The 15,016-nt window shown below is 53.8% G+C and overlaps 1 protein-coding gene across 2 annotated transcripts; it reads left to right on the top strand.

The window, feature by feature from the left end:
- Positions 1–663: 663 nt before the first annotated feature.
- ITFG2 (integrin alpha FG-GAP repeat containing 2) lies at positions 664–14,765 on the top strand. 2 transcript variants are annotated; one of them, XM_019516037.1, is made up of 13 exons: positions 664–817; positions 3,125–3,220; positions 3,660–3,701; positions 4,683–4,842; positions 5,262–5,439; positions 5,916–6,055; positions 6,313–6,467; positions 7,421–7,515; positions 9,544–9,597; positions 10,972–11,063; positions 12,510–12,627; positions 13,405–13,578; positions 13,732–14,765. In XM_019516037.1, exons 1-13 carry the CDS (start codon positions 810–812, stop codon positions 13,878–13,880), a joined length of 1,461 nt encoding a protein of 486 aa, XP_019371582.1. In that variant the 5' UTR covers positions 664–809; the 3' UTR covers positions 13,881–14,765. The 2 variants fall into 2 exon arrangements, with proteins under 2 accessions (XP_019371582.1, XP_019371583.1); XM_019516038.1 differs by lacking the exon at positions 4,683–4,842 and having other exon boundaries at positions 668–817.
- Positions 14,766–15,016: the final 251 nt, after the last annotated feature.

Raw genomic sequence — 15,016 nt, 5'->3', positions numbered from 1 at the left:
TGTGTGGCCAGTCCACATATATCGCACACTTCACCAGCGAATTGCATAATTACTGTGCACGTGTGGCCAGCCTAAATTTACTGCATGCTTCCCCAGCGAATTGCATAACGCATGTAACGTGTAGCAGGGGCCCAGACTGGAAGGAAGTGCTGGCTCTTCGTCTTTGCTCGTTTTTTGCCTGCAGAAGCCTCCTGAAGTGATTCTTCTGTTGCAAAGAAGAGAGCAAGACCCCAGCAAGGCAAAATGTCCCTGATGCTGCAGCTTCCTGCCCCAAACCTCTGGGGTGGCTGCGGGCACACCCAACCCTGCCGGCCTGGTGCAGCACCCTCGCAAGGCTCCCTTGGCATCCCAAGGCACTTACTACACCCCGGCGGAGAGCGGTTGCCCTCCACGTCCAAGCAGGAGCAGAGATCCCCCACCCAAAGGCCCTGGGGGGGGTGTGAAGGTCGCCCCAGAAAGCTGAGGCCAGAGAAGCACCTATCCCCCGGGGCACCTGAGAGCAGGCTGCGCACGAGCGCCTACTCTCCCGGACGCCCCCGCTGCTTGGGACTCTGCTGCCCCCTCCTGGAATGGGCTGCGGCAGCATCACGTGACCTCCTGCTATTCCCGCTCGTGGTTGTTTGAGCCTGCAGAGGCGCCGTACGACCTCCCCCCCCCCACTTCCGTAGCTGCTACAGAGCGGCGAGCTAGAGCGTCTCCCATCTCTATGGTCGGCGGTGCGATGCGGTCGGTTAGTTACGTGCAGCGGGTGGCGCTCGAGTTCAGTGGGAGCCTGTTCCCGCACGCCATCCGCCTGGGGGACGCTGACAATGACACGGTACGGTATGGTACCACAGAAGCGGGGTGCTGGTGCGAAGTGAGGGAGGCGGGGGGGGGGGGGGAGACTGCGCGCATGCGTATTGAGGGGTGAGGCTGGGAGCATGCGCAATGTGCTGTGAAGGGAGTTCACGCATGCGTAATGTCCTGCGAAGGGGGATGTGCGCATGCGTAGTGGAGGAGGGGCTGGAAGAGTACGCAGTGCTGCGAGCTTGGCATGGGTGGGCGTGGCTTGAGGCAGGGGTTGGCACGTGCTGTGCTTGGTGCCAGATGCTGCCTTACAGGGCCCCCTGCCTTGTTGGGAGGCCTTGCTCCTACCCCCAATACAGCTGGTGCAGCACCAGGCACAGGAAGCAGGGGGACACACACGGCGCTGGGGGGAGTGGGGCCCTGAGTGGGCCGGATGGTAGGGCAAGTGGAGGCCCAGGGGACATGTGCCCCCCAGGCCTCAGCTTGTCCCCCACTCCCCTCAGCCACTGCTCCTGCCTGGGCTCTGCTCCCTCCCTCCCTGCTGGTTGCTTCAGTCTGTCCCTCCCACAGCGGGGAGGGAGTGGGGCAGGGGCAGGCCCTGCACAGCTGGGGTCAGTGCAGCATGAAGCCAGGAGCAGCTTGGGGCGGGAGGGAATGCATGGGAGCATGTGTTGCATAAATTGCTGATTTTATCCCCTGGAGGCTAGTCCAATTCACCTCTAGAAGAGAGTCACACTTTCAGGCTGGGTCCAACCCTATTTTATTGCTTGCAAGCAGGCCGACAGAGGAGCTTGTTGCTCAGATCAGTGTCGACCCTAAACAAAGAGCGCACGTGGCTTTTATTGAGCTAGCATTTTTTTCAGTTGACGTGTTACATTTTGATTGGTCATTTCAAACCAAAACCTGAGCAACCTATAAGACATACATAGTGGGCTATCCTGTACCATGTGGGTGGAAAGTTACAGAATGCAGGGGTTAATACTAAAACAAGGAACAAAGAAACATAGAGAAAAGTAACTATTTTTGCTACACATGTGCACCTGGATCTGTACATAGGCTGGGCTGGGCTGGGGCCAGGCCACGCTGGGCTCTTCCCAGTGGGAAATCGAGCCAGATAGCAGTGCTGGGAGGGGAGCTGCAGGCACCTGAAAATTTGCCTTAGCCCCCCAACCGCACTTCCCAGCGCCACCACAACCTGGCTTGAGAGCAGAGTGGCCCAGCCCCTCCGCTGGCAACAGCTCAGTGCTGCCTTCCAGCTCTAGCCTGCCCTCACTGGGCACATGGCCCCCACACCCTGGGGTGGGGAGAGAGCAAGCTGGGCTGGGCTGGGCTGCACTCAGGGCGGGTGGAGGCAGTGCTGGGAGAGGGGGTTGGGGGAACACCAGAAAATTTTTGGGTGCCTGCAACGTCTCCCCACTGTAGCTCTGCTCCCAGTGGTGCTGCCACCTGGCCCAACCCCCACCAGGAAGAACCTGGCACAGCCCCAGCCCACAACAGCAGCCAGCCGGGCTGGCATGCAGATCCAGGGGTGCACACACCCCATGCCCTCCCAAGGTGCCTGCCCCCGTTCTCCTTGCCCCCTGGACGAACTGCTCACAGCTCTGCTCTGTGCCCTGCCCAGGCTGGTAAGTGCCTGCGCCTGCTCCAGCCCCACTCCCTCCCTCACAGCTGCTGCAGCCGCCTGTGCTGCCCTGCATTTGGGGGGATGCATGCCCCCCTGATCTGTGTGTGGCGGAGATGGCTGCCATTGCAGGCTGGCGTTTGTGCCCCGAGCCCCACTGCAGCTGGCCTGGGAGTGGATGGACGCCATGTGCGTCCAGCCGCTGGACGGAGCCTCGTCCCCTGCCCGCCTGGCAGCTGGATGCATGTGGTGTCAGGGTGCTCCTGGGCCAGCTGCAGCGGGGCTCAGGGCACAAAGCCCAGCCAGCAACAGACGTTGCCTTCACTGTGTGGAGATGGGGGGGGGCATGTGCCCCCCGGTGCCTCTGCCGGGATGTGCACAGCAGCCGGAGCCCCTGTCCCCGTGACCCTGGAGAAGCTTCCTGGGCTCAATCCTCCCACCACCCACCTGGCCGGGGCCCCACATACCTCACCCCTGCTCCCGCCTCTGCCACAGTGTCCCTTACTACAGGGGCCTTGAGCTGGCCCTCACCCTTCCCTCCCCCACAGACTGACCTGCTGGGCTGGGGTTGGGGGGTGCACTCTCCCCTCTTTGCTTTCCAACCTGCTGCTTCTAGGTCCCCTTATGTAGGGACTTTGGTCTTTATCTCCATCCTGGGTGGCTCTGCATATGTGTGTGTTTGCATGCTTCCCATCTCTAACCTCCTCCCTTCTGCAGCGGAACGAGCTGGTGGTGGGGGACACCAATGGGAAGCTCTACGTGTACAAGAATGACGATACCAAACCCTGGACCGTGCGTTCATGCCAAGGAATGGTCAGTTGGAGCTGAGGTTCTAGATTCCCTAGTCCCTTAGCAGCCCATATGGATTTTCTGCCTGGGAAGTTGTGTGGTAGTGTCAGTCCCAGGGTGTATCAGCAGCCAGCATGGGCTCTGACATCTGGTACAACTGCAGGAGGCACCCTTCTCCCCCCACAAGCTTCTCTGAGTTGCTGGGCTGCCTAAAGCCCTAGGCAGCCACTGGTGAGATCATGTCCTGGCCATGCCATTGCACTTCTGCCTGGGCTGAGTGTTTGCCCCCACAGCTTTGCATGGGTGTGGGTCTGGTGTCTGGAAGCTGAAGCTAGTGGTGGTGTCAGTCAGAGGATGCCAGCTGTGAGGAGGACCCCAAGAGGGTGGGGGTTGCTTCGGAAAATTTAGCCTTGTGTGCTGTGCACTTGTCCCTAGTGACTTGCCTCCCTCTTCTCTTCTGCAGCTCACCTGTGTTGGCGTCGGGGATGTGTGCAACAAAGGCAAGGTAAGAGCATCTGGCCCCTCCCCAGTTACATGTGCCTTTGTCTGGGAAGGGGTCCACAGCCCAGAGTGTGGGGCTCTGGCACGTTCTCAGTGAGAAGGGTGATGTTACCCATATTACAGGTAACCCTGTGCTACAAATATGAGGCAGAAACGGGTCTGCAGCCCAACCTTTTATTTGCTTGCACCTTTAAAACATGAAAACAGACATTTACCCCAAAGTCTGTCTGGCTACTGGCAACAGCACACACATAGTCTTACCTATACCAATTGGGGAGACTCAAAAGGTGGGAGAAGGGTGGCTTGCAGTTTGGCAGTAGGTCTTCTTGAATTTGAGTTTTCCAAATTTCCATTCAGTTATGCCCCATATTTATAGGTGGCTGGTTTTAATATTCTAATAAATGATCTCTGGTTGGTTTTATTAAGTTTCTTTGTTTTGCTGGAACTTCTGGACCAGATCTCTTGTGCACTTGGAAGGTATCAGTTAGTTGGGATTTATATTCTTGGGAAAGAGGGAGGATTTCTCCTTTCCCCATTGTGGAATGCTGTTCCAGTTCCTTCCTTACATTAGTTTATGGTTTTCTCTAATTATCTAAGAATTTTAACAAAAGTATATCTATTATAGCAAAATAATATTTAATACATTTGGTTACATCAATCACTACTACTGTTTTAAGATTATATAATGTGTGGGCTTCCCTTACCTCCTTTCAGGCCTTATGCTTTGTTTAATTGTTTGATGGTTTCCTTTACTTGCTGACCAAGTTAGTTGTCACATCTGCCAAGGTTCATACTACAGTTACTCAGAAACAGGTTTTGGGCCTCCTGCTTTCCCTTCCCTATTTCTGGGAGAGCTTACATGGTCAACTGAAGGACTCTCCCCTGATTCATGTGTCAGCTGAGTCCCACTGAAAGGCTTCCTCCCCACAGCCTCTCAGACCCTTCCTGGAGAAGCAACATAGTAGCGACTGGTGCATCTCCACAGGCTGGCACTGTGCAGCAAAAATGGCCATGGGGCTGCCTGCCCAACCACTGAGGTCCACTCTGTACAGGGTCCTGCTGCAAGGCTGGTTCCCACATTCTATTCAGACTTCTACATTGAGACCTGCAGGGCAGAGTGGAGAGAAGGCCACCCCACACAGCAGGTATCTCTGGGAGTGATGCAGCAGCCCTTGCAGGGTCAGTATCTGGGGAGTGAAACCTGACACCTGTGGATTCCAAAGACCACATGTAGGTTCTCCAGCCTCACTGCTGCAGCAGGCTCATAACCCCTTCTTACTCTGGAAAGGCAAGAGCCATGCTAAGCAAGTAGGAGGCAGCTAAAGCTTCACCTGGCAAAGGAGACTGTATGCTGCTGCTGCCCCATTTCTTGTCAGCACAAGCAGGATCTCCCCTGTCCTGCAGTGTGCTCGCCAAGCTCCCCACCATTGGCACACTGCAGTGACCAGAGGCCTTTTTCCCCGCACCTCCCAGTGTCCATCTTGATGGTCCTGCCCCTGTGTCAGACAGGTACAGGCCATTCTGCCTCCCTCATATAAACTTGGAGCCTCCTCTCCCCTCTCAGAACCTGGTTGTGGCAGTGAGTGCTGAGGGTTGGTTCCATCTCTTTGACCTCACTCCACTGCCCTCAAAGCACTCGGAGGCCTCCAGCCACCCCGAGCCTCCGCCGTCGGATGAGCAGAGGCCAGTGTTCAAGCAGCACATTCCTGCCAACACCAAGGTCATGCTGATCAACGACATTGGTGAGCAGGGCTGTAAAAGGGCAGGGAAGGCTTGTGGCAGGGGGTCAGAGCCCAGAAAGGGCCTTGTCATCTCTCGGAGATCAACCCCAAGTGCCAGGGGCTGTGGTGGGGAGTTTGGGGATCACAGCCCTGGGCTGCATCTTGCACAGGATTGTGAAGGTTAGAGGGATCAGGCCTGCTTTGCATGGGGCTCAGAGGGGGAGACCAGGTACCAGGGCATAAAGGGGAAGGGTTCTCTTTCCTGGTGAGGCATATGTTCCACCATGGCCCAGCTGAGCCCTTGAATAGAATCCTCAGGCTGTTGGCGTGCTACAGTACATGAGCTGTTAGAGGGGCTGAGGTGACTATCACCAAGGCATGTTGGGGTAGCACTGGTACAAGTGAGGTGTAGGTGACTCCATGCCAGGGCTGCTGCAGGCTGTGAGACTATGGCATCTTGACAGACCCCGTTGCTGTCTCCCCCATGTCCCCTGCAGACGGCGATGGGAAGTGTGAGCTGGTGGTGGGTTACACCGACCGTGTGGTGCGAGCTTTCCGCTGGGAGGATTTGTCTGAGGGCTCTGACCACCACTCGGGGCAGCTGGTCCTCTTGAAGAAGTGGCTACTAGAAGGGCAGGTAGGAAGCAGTAATTCTGTGGCTGGGGCATGTCCCTTTGGGGGGTGGGGGTCTCAGGATGCAGTGTTCCCATGTGTGGGGGGCTGTTTGGGGATACATGCAGTTGTACTGACTGCTCTGTTTTTTGGGAGCTGTTCCCCCACAGGGCATTCCTCTGCCCTCGGAGAGGGCACTTGCTTTACATTGTTCACTGGTGCTTTGGGAAGCCTGTGGCTTCTCTGCTCATAGCTGTTCTTGTTGCTCATGTGCGGGCATAGGTGGATAGCCTCTCCGTGAACCCTGGCCCCGATGGCGCCCCAGAGATGATGGTGTCTCAGCCAGGCTGCGGCTATGCTGTCCTCCTCTGCACCTGGAAGTTGGAGCAGCAGCAGCAGCCTGCAGCAGAGGGGGGAGACAACTCTGCAGCCAACAGGTGAGAGGTGTGGAGATCAAATGGGAAAGATGGGAGGGTGCAGTTCCAAGGCATTCCACAAGGTGGCACACTGCAGCACATGGTCAAAGGCTGTTTTCTGCCATCCACCCCATGCCATTTGCAGCTTCCCTGGCTGCTGTTTCCACCTGATCTAGGGGCATCTGCCTTGTGCATGGGACCTCCCTTTCTTGCTGTACCAGAGGCTGAGCACTGGCTATGAGCATTTGCCTGCTAGCAGAGCAATGAGGGGTCACTCCAGTGTGCACAGGGCGTAGGGGGTAGGGGTGAGGGAAGCAGATGAGAGCCCCAGGGATATCAAGGGTTGGGGGGGAGGTGCAATCAGTGTAGGGGTGTGATCTGGGGAGAGGCCGAATCCAGAGCCCCTTCATAGGTTATTAGCATTAAGGTTTTCATGTTTATTTTCGTTCATGTCCGTTGCGGGGAAGGTTTTTATCGTGTGCTCGGCATCAGAGGTGGGGAAAGCCCCATCAGCCCATCCAGCCTCTCCCTGGAAGGTGGCGAGACTGGTCTTTGCAGAAACAGACTAGAGTGGGCAAAAGAGCAGTGTCTGCCTCCATCTCTCCTTCCAGTGAATGCAAGCCAGAGACTGGAGGGTCCCTGCTAGGGATGTTCTTCTTTCCTTCCTGGGAACTGGCATTTCATTGCCTTGTTTTCCTCTCTTTCAGCTCCCTTCTGAGTTGTCTGGGTTCTCCCTCAACTTCATTCTACTGTATTAAGTGTTAGCAAATCCCCATCCTACCCCAGCAGGGGTCCTGTAGATAGACCAGCCCCATTTCCTATTCCCCACTCTTCATTGATTGGGACACAGCATGCGTTCACTCTGTGCACCATCTCCCTGCCCCTGCCTTGGATGTGCAAACTCCAAGGGATGACTTGGCAATTCTGGCTGGCTGGGAGCCCTGACCTTGTCCCTCCTATCTGCCTATCCCTAGGGATGCTCCGGTGCGTGATGTTATTCTTCACCAGACATCTGGTCGCATCCATAATGAGAATGTTTCTACCCACCTCATTGGCAGCATCAGCCGAGGTAAGAGGCAGCAGCTGTGCCCCAGGAACCCTGGTTCTGAACTGAGGGGCTCTGATAGACCAGCACGTGAATACATCCAGGGTAGAAACAGGTATCTGAATGTTAAAACAATAAAGGCTGAGTAGAGTAGGGCTGAGCTTGGCAGTGGCTTCAGCCTGGGAGTGAGCACATGGCCAGAGGAACCACTTCCCTCCACAGATTTTGTGGCTTTGTGCTAATTTCCCTGTGTTGCCAACTGATCCTCTTCCCTGTGGTGCCTCCCCTTGTTCTCACAGGCTGAGTTCAAGCTAAAAGAACAGACACTTGCAAGGCCCCTGTGCTTACCCTCCCCTGGGATGCTAGCTTTTATTTGTAACAAACTTCAACCCAAATCCCCACAGGCCAGCAGTAACCATGTCACGCAGAACCCAGGCAACAGCAGGATGAGCCAGCTGGTCCCTTATCATTGAAAATTATATGTTGAAAATTACTTTGGGTTGTAATAGAGTGGAGTTCCCTGCAGAGGAGGACAATCAGTTTAGAGCTGTTAGGAAGCAGGGGTAGTAACAAGACAGTGAGATCACAACCAATAACTGCTATATCAAATGGGTATTCTGGGCAGGGGGGGGGATGGAAATGGGGAGAAATGAGGAATGCCACATTCCTCCTGCTCTGTACCCATGTATCATAATTCCTTTTGGGTGGTCACCTGGCTTATTGCTTGGTGGTCAAGTACTGTGCAGATTTGCTGCCTAATCTAGAGCCCAGTGAAGTGCACAGGAGGCCTTGCATAAGGTCGCTAGAGTGCTATTCAAATTACCAGTACTAGTGATGCGCTGGGCCTGACTTCTCTGTAGTGCTGCTCTCTGGCTCACACAAGAGCAGCTGCATCACACTCAGCAGAGTATCTCCTACTTCACACCTGCATTTGTGAGAACAGGGTCGGACCTGTTGCTTCTGCCGTAGTGTTGACCCTTTTGCCTGGGGACAGTCTCCAACCCAGGCCATTCAGTTGCATTTCAGAGGGATTGGAGGAGGCAAGCCAGGGTGTTGGGTCCTGATTGAGCTCCAGGCACATTCTGCCTCCATATGGGGCTTTGAGGAGAGGGCATCTTCCTGGCCAGGGCAAGAAGGGAGTTGAAATATGTCCTTCAGTGGGAGGCTAGGGAAGAAGGGAGTTCTCCGTCCTTGGACAGGGGGCTTGAAGAGAAGTGGAACAGCTGTTCCAGACACCCTAAGAGGTGGTGGGAGCCTTGGGTCACAAGGGTAGGAGTGAGCAATGTTCTGACAACAAACAGAAGTACCTTGGCCACCCCCGTCTGAGCCCAGTGGAGAGGAGGGCTGTAGAAGCCAGGAACATTTATAGAGGACCCAAGCTTGGGACCACAGCTAGATTGAAGCTGTTCACTCCTCTGTTTTCCAATACGTCATCCACTTCCAACTAGAGGGAAAAGACTAGAATGATGACTTCCATTCCCTCACCTCCCCCAGACACATCAAAGATATGCTGCTCTGGCTAAGTGCACCCTGACTGACCCTGGTCCTGGTGCTCCATTGAGAAGGGGTAGGGACTGAGGGGGGTGAATATTGAGGCTTTGGAGAGGCCACAGCCAAGTGTGAGGACTAAGGTCTGGGGAACCTGCTCATAAACAGACACTCAGACCCCACAGTTGAGGATGGTATTAAAATGGGACTAAGTGAAATGTATTGGTACTACAGGAAGACAGAAGAGGATGACAAGAATGAAATGGCAGACCTTGTCTGGTGGAGAGGGGTCTGACATAGACTTTTTCAGGAGTAGACCCTCTGAGGGAAGGCAGTGGGTGGTGGTACAGGTATAGAGATGGGTGCACAGTGCGAACTGTGTAATAGGTTTTTAGTGTACTTTGAGTTGCCAAGTGTTGGCACACAACCCACAAGGGCCACTTGGCAGAGTGTTGGAAGTGCAGTTGTATATTTATATATCTAGAAGTAATTATTTTTGCAAAAAAATGAGGTCTATGGTAGGCTGCAGCATAACCTGCATCTGCTTCTGTTCTGTGTTCACAGGCTGCCCCACAGCGAGCAGTGGTTCGGGCCTCTTCGCCCTGTGCACTCTGGATGGTAAGTTCTGCTGCTACCTTTGGTCACAGTCAGAGAAGGAAATGCCCCTCAAGTGCAGCAGGGTCTGGGGTGCAGTCCTGAGGCACGTGGGAGGCTGGATTCAGGGCAGGATGGAAGTAGATGTTTGCAGTGAAGGCTGGGGAAGTTGGTTATGCATGAGTATTGTTTCTCAGTCTTCTCACCCCCCACGGGGTTTCTTATGGGTAGAAATCCCCCTGTCTTTGCCTTCACTTGAGATCTTGTGGCTCCCTGTGCACTGGAGCTGAAAAAGGCACGACCAGGGAGCAGGCCCCAATCCAACTACTGACAGGAGCACATGCCTGAACAGAAGCACAGGCCTAGTCCCATTAAACTTTAGGCCCATGTTGACTAGGGCCCTGTACTGCAAGGTTTTGTTCCCCATGGAGAGACTGAAGTAGTTTCTCTCAGTTCATTATTCACAGAAGTTTCCCTAGGGGGTGCCTTGTACAAGTGTTAATTGCTGGTATGGAATGATGCACTCTGTGACCAAGCAAACTGAGGGAGGCACCCTCCTTATGCCCTGGGAGGTGCTTGATGTAGTTGAATGCAGCCAGATACTAGTGGATACTAAAATGTGGGCCTGAGAGCCACGTTGTCCTTGTCGTGCCCCTTATGGGGAGACAGTGTTTGGCTATATGAGCAGTAAGCAAAGGAATTATTTAGGCAAGTTGTTCTCTGCAGCTCTTTAGCTCACAGATAGCCTAGGCTGCCTTAACAAAATGTCAGCACACAGGCTCTGCCTCATTCAGGGCCTGGCTCAGCAGTCCTGGACAGAGAGGAATCATTTGGGGTGGGGGGCCTCTCATGGGCCTGCCTGCCTGCCAGACACTATCCCATAACAGCATGCCCATGACAGCTACAGCGATGGCTGACATAGCAAAGGGACATTAGGGAAGTATCCCTCATGTCTTAGTTTCTGTGCAGCCACTATTTGGCAGCTGGCAACATAGAGGGAAGGCAGGCTAGCAGGGTTCCAACCTGCAGGGGTCTTCTTGGGGCTTGGGGGATCCATAGGGCTCAGCTAGGAAGTACTGTCTGACTCTGCATGTTAAGGTTTGGTGAGGAGTTCCTTCGTTCTCTGAGTGCCATCCAGTTAAAAGAGTGGCTCCTGTTTTCTGTCTGTATCTTCAACCGCTGACAGGTTAATGGGTCATTTGTGTTCCCAGAAATGAGATGCACAATTATGTGTAATGTTATAAACCACCATCTGCCTTCCAAGCCTTCTTTTCCTTAGGAGCTTGGGACCTATAGATAGGAGTCAGTTTGTAGGGCCCAGTGTCTGCTGGAGCGGATGCCCTGGCCCTCAATATTCTGAAGAATCCCAAGCCATAAGTCTGTCTTCCCTTCCTTCAGGGACGTTGAAGCTCATGGAGGGAGCAGATAAGCTGCTGTGGTCTGTACAAGTTGATCACCAGCTCTTCGCTCTGGAAAAACTGGATGTCACAGTGAGTTGAAATGCTAATAGGTTTAGGAAGAGGTTGCTTGGGGATGGAGAGTGTGGCATCACCTGGAGGCCATCATTTGCCAGCTCACCTGACAGTATGAAGAAGGGCATTATGGGATTGTCCCACACTCTCCTAGAGAGCCCTGTCATCAGAGGAAACAGAGGCTGTGCTACAGCCCCCAAACTTTGTACTCAGTCACCTGAGGGGCAGGGCCTGTGGCAGCTGCTTTGGCCCTGTGAGTCCAGTATAATGCTGTGTAGTCTCTCCTTTTTCTCGGAGCATTTTGTTGCTGCTCTTGTTCTATTATTAGGCCTTGTTTTTCCTCAAACTATTACGATGCAAAAGGAATGGGATAGAGAAAAAATATCAACCCCCTTAGAAGGCCCCTCTACCAGTGGTGCAGCCTCACTTGGAAACCGTGTGTAGGGCTGGATTCCCATTTATAAGATGTTGCAAACTTAGGGGGTTTTAGAGACAAACAATAAGAAGCATTAAGAACCTAGAGAAACTCTTGGGTGAGAAGTTGGAAAGACCAGGACTGTTACCTCAGGAAGGATGTGACTGATGGGAAGGGATGGAAGCAGGTGTGTTAATGAAAGGTCTGGAGAAAGCAGACTGGGAGCTTCTGTGTCCGCCGTCCTGTTCCCTCCCCCCCAGCTACCAGGTAACACTAGAAGAAAGGGGAATGTTGAATGGAATAACATGGTGGGAAGGTCAGAATCTGTCAAACGCAATGTACATCCCTTGTGATTAAGCTGTGGCACTCGTTGCCACAGGGTAATGCTAAGGCCAAAATATCACAAGATTGAGAACAGGAAGGGACATGAGATCCTGGGCGTTGGAGCTGAAGCCAGTCTGACCAGCATGAGATCCAGGCAGGGGCAAATTGTCTCCCATCTTCCTCTGATGCTGGCCAGTATCCAAGAGAAGGTGTTATGCTGGGCTGGGTGGAGCAGGGGGCTGGTCTGGTATAGCAGTTCTCATGTTTGTACTCTCGGGGAGCCCTCTGGAAGAGGGATGGTCAGGCTGAGGCACTTGGAGGCACATGCAGGTGCTGAAAAATGATTGAGTCACAGTGGAGACAGAGGGAGGGAAGCAGCAGTGAGTAGGAAGTCCAGGAGCTTGTCAGGAAAGAATGTGTGCGGGAGGACAAAGGGATGAGAGCATGAGGGGACGGGAGCAGGAAGCTGACTCTTCCCATCGGTGTCCTGTGTTGTGGAGTAGGTTGAACGTAGAAGGGCCATTGAAGCAAGGGGTCCCAGATTATTTTCCCCTGACAGAAGGGGACGATCTGTATCCATTGTTCAGAGAATACTGAGCTCCTTATGGAGATTCTGGTTATGTCTGAGTGCAGGGATGGATGCTTCTCCCTCTGGGCCTCCTGAGATGGCTGGGGCCTATGCTAATCAGAGACCTTTTCTCCTACCCCACCCCTCTGACTCCCAGGGTGACGGGCATGAGGAGGTGGTGGCCTGTGCATGGGATGGTCAAACATACATCATCGACCACAATCGGACTGTAGCCAGGTTCCAGGTGGATGAGAATGTCAGCGCGTTCTGTGCAGGTGAGGAGGAAGCCTGTCCCATTGTCCCTTGCCTGAGGTACCCAGGCCTGACAGCAAACTGCTGGGTTCCTGGAAACGGGAGGCAGACCCTTGGGGTTTTGGAAGAGGGGATCATAGCATGGAAAGGTTTGTCCTGGAGGTAGGAGAAGACCCCTCGTGCTTCCTCACTCTTGGAGGCCTGTGAGACTGGAGGAGGCCCAGCTGACCTCTGCCGTCTAGCAGGATGAGAGGAAGGTGTGCTGGGGGACCCACCATAGCCCTGAGGAAGTGCAGGTCTCTTGCCACTCTGCGCTGCTTTTGCTTCTGGATGACCTGGTGTGGAAGCCCTGGACCCATCTGGTGAGGCCTTGTCTCATCATGGCATGTTCACCTCTTTCTCTGAGGGACTTCTCTAGCTGTAGCCTGGTGACTTCTACCTTGGCATATGGTGGTGCTCACAGCACCCTGCAGCTCATAGGGCAGATTGGCCTCTGGTTAGGGTTTTGTACCAGCTGGAACACAGGCCAGTCCAGCTGCATGGGGCTGGGACATTTGGTTGCAGGGGAATGGCAGCAGTGTTAATTGCCACTGCTTCCCTACTGCCAAATTTCTGGACCGATGGGGAGACCCATGGGCCAGATTACGTGGTTCCATGGCTGGGGGTTGAGCACCCTTGGGCTACGCCATTGTATTTTTCCTCTCCCACATGCGTCTCTCAGCCTGCACCTTGCATGCCTGCTTCTTCCTCCCCTCTGCCCTTCCATAACCACCAGCACTGCCATGCCTTGCTCTCCACAGGCCTCTATGCCTGCAAAGGCGGCCGCAACAGCCCCTGTCTGGTTTACGTTAGTTTCAACCACAAGATCTATATCTACTGGGACGTGCAACTGGAGAGAATGGAGTCCACAAACTTGCTGAAGATACTGAAGGCCAACCCGGAGTTTGAGGAGCTCCTCAAGAAGCTGGGTGTTGGTGAGTGGTGCCCAGTGTAGAAAGGGCTGGGATGTGGGAGAAAAGTGGGGAGGCTGGGAAGGGTAGTGATGTGCAGAGAGCTGGAGTTCTAGGTAAGTTCTTGGGGCTACAATGTGTCTTGCTTATGGTGACAACCCCTCTCCTTTCATGCAGAAAGTGATGATGCTTCTGCTGTCAAAGACCTGATTCACAAAACCCTGTACTTCCCTGAGAAGCACCTGCAGAACAGCCCCTCGCAGCACCGGGGTCCTGCTGGAGCTGACTCGTCCAACAATCACACTGTTGCCCAGGACTCCGTATAAACCGAGCTGGGTGTGGACAAGCACCTATAACAGCAGTGAGTCTTCTCTAGTTGATGGTTGGAGTCAGGCATGTACCTGTGACTCAAGCTGAGTCTTGCAGCCAGGATCAAAGAGCACCTTCCTTTTCCATCAGCCTCAGCTTCCAGCAGGCTAACAGCAGTTGAACAAGAGACTTGGTAGAACTGAGCCATTGCAGTAGGGCTGGGGTGAGGTGAGTGCTATATTATGAGTCATGGGTTGAGAACGAATTGACTGACCCAATAGCATCATCATCTGCAGGCAAGAAGTCTGGCTTATTCCAGTCTTGGGTTAAGGAGATTTAGTAGTAAACTCTCAGCAGCTGTGTTCTCTGCAGGCCAGAGCATTTAGCTTGTCTTTGGGGAAGTGAGAAGCAGGAGGAGGAAAATAGCAAAATGTCAGTCTAGTTTGTGGGGTGGTGTTTAAGAATGACCTGTGTTAGGGGAAATCTTCTGAGTTCCTAGCAGACATGGGGGAATCAGATGGTGGGAGAAAGGAGGTTTTGGCAGTTCTTTCCCTGTATGAATCTCTGGACAGATGTATGTAACGTTGCCCTGCTCCAGTGGTGAGGGAGAGCATCAGGTCAGACCTGATCTTGCACAAGCAGGCTTCCCTGCCAAGGAGACAGGATCGTGTGCTTACATAGCTAATTGTTTTCCATGTTGTGCTGGTAATGGCAACGTGTGCAAGCCGTGCATGGAGAAAACTGAGAAGTGGATAGCATCGACTAGCAGACCCCATGCAGTGCTCCCTTAAGAGAAAAATGTAGTCTCTCACCTGTGGGCAGGCAGTGAGGGTGTCCCTGATGCTTATTGTCTGTGCAAAGCAGCCAAAAAGCAAGCAGTAAACTGGACTGAGTGTAAACACTGTTCCTGTTGATGTCACTTATTGGACACATTGCCCCTGGGCCTTGTAACTGCCCATCAGTAGCAGCTGGGGAGGAGGGAGTGCTTCTTGTCCTTGCACCGCTGAGCCTGGGAGACCCATGTTGGATCCAGGGCTGTCCCTGGGGGAGGAGGGCGCTGCATTTCCAGGCAGTGCTTCTTTGCCCTATTCAGTCATGTCAGTCCTGGCTTATTAGGCTGGGAGTATCAGGCACACTTGACTTGCTGCCTTAT

This window comes from Gavialis gangeticus, unplaced genomic scaffold, assembly GCF_001723915.1.
Source record: "Gavialis gangeticus isolate Ggan-Ray unplaced genomic scaffold, GavGan_comp1, whole genome shotgun sequence".
Lineage (NCBI taxonomy): Eukaryota > Metazoa > Chordata > Crocodylia > Gavialidae > Gavialis > Gavialis gangeticus.
The sequence above is the reverse complement of the archived record's forward strand: the minus strand, read 5'-3'. Positions and strand labels throughout refer to the sequence as shown.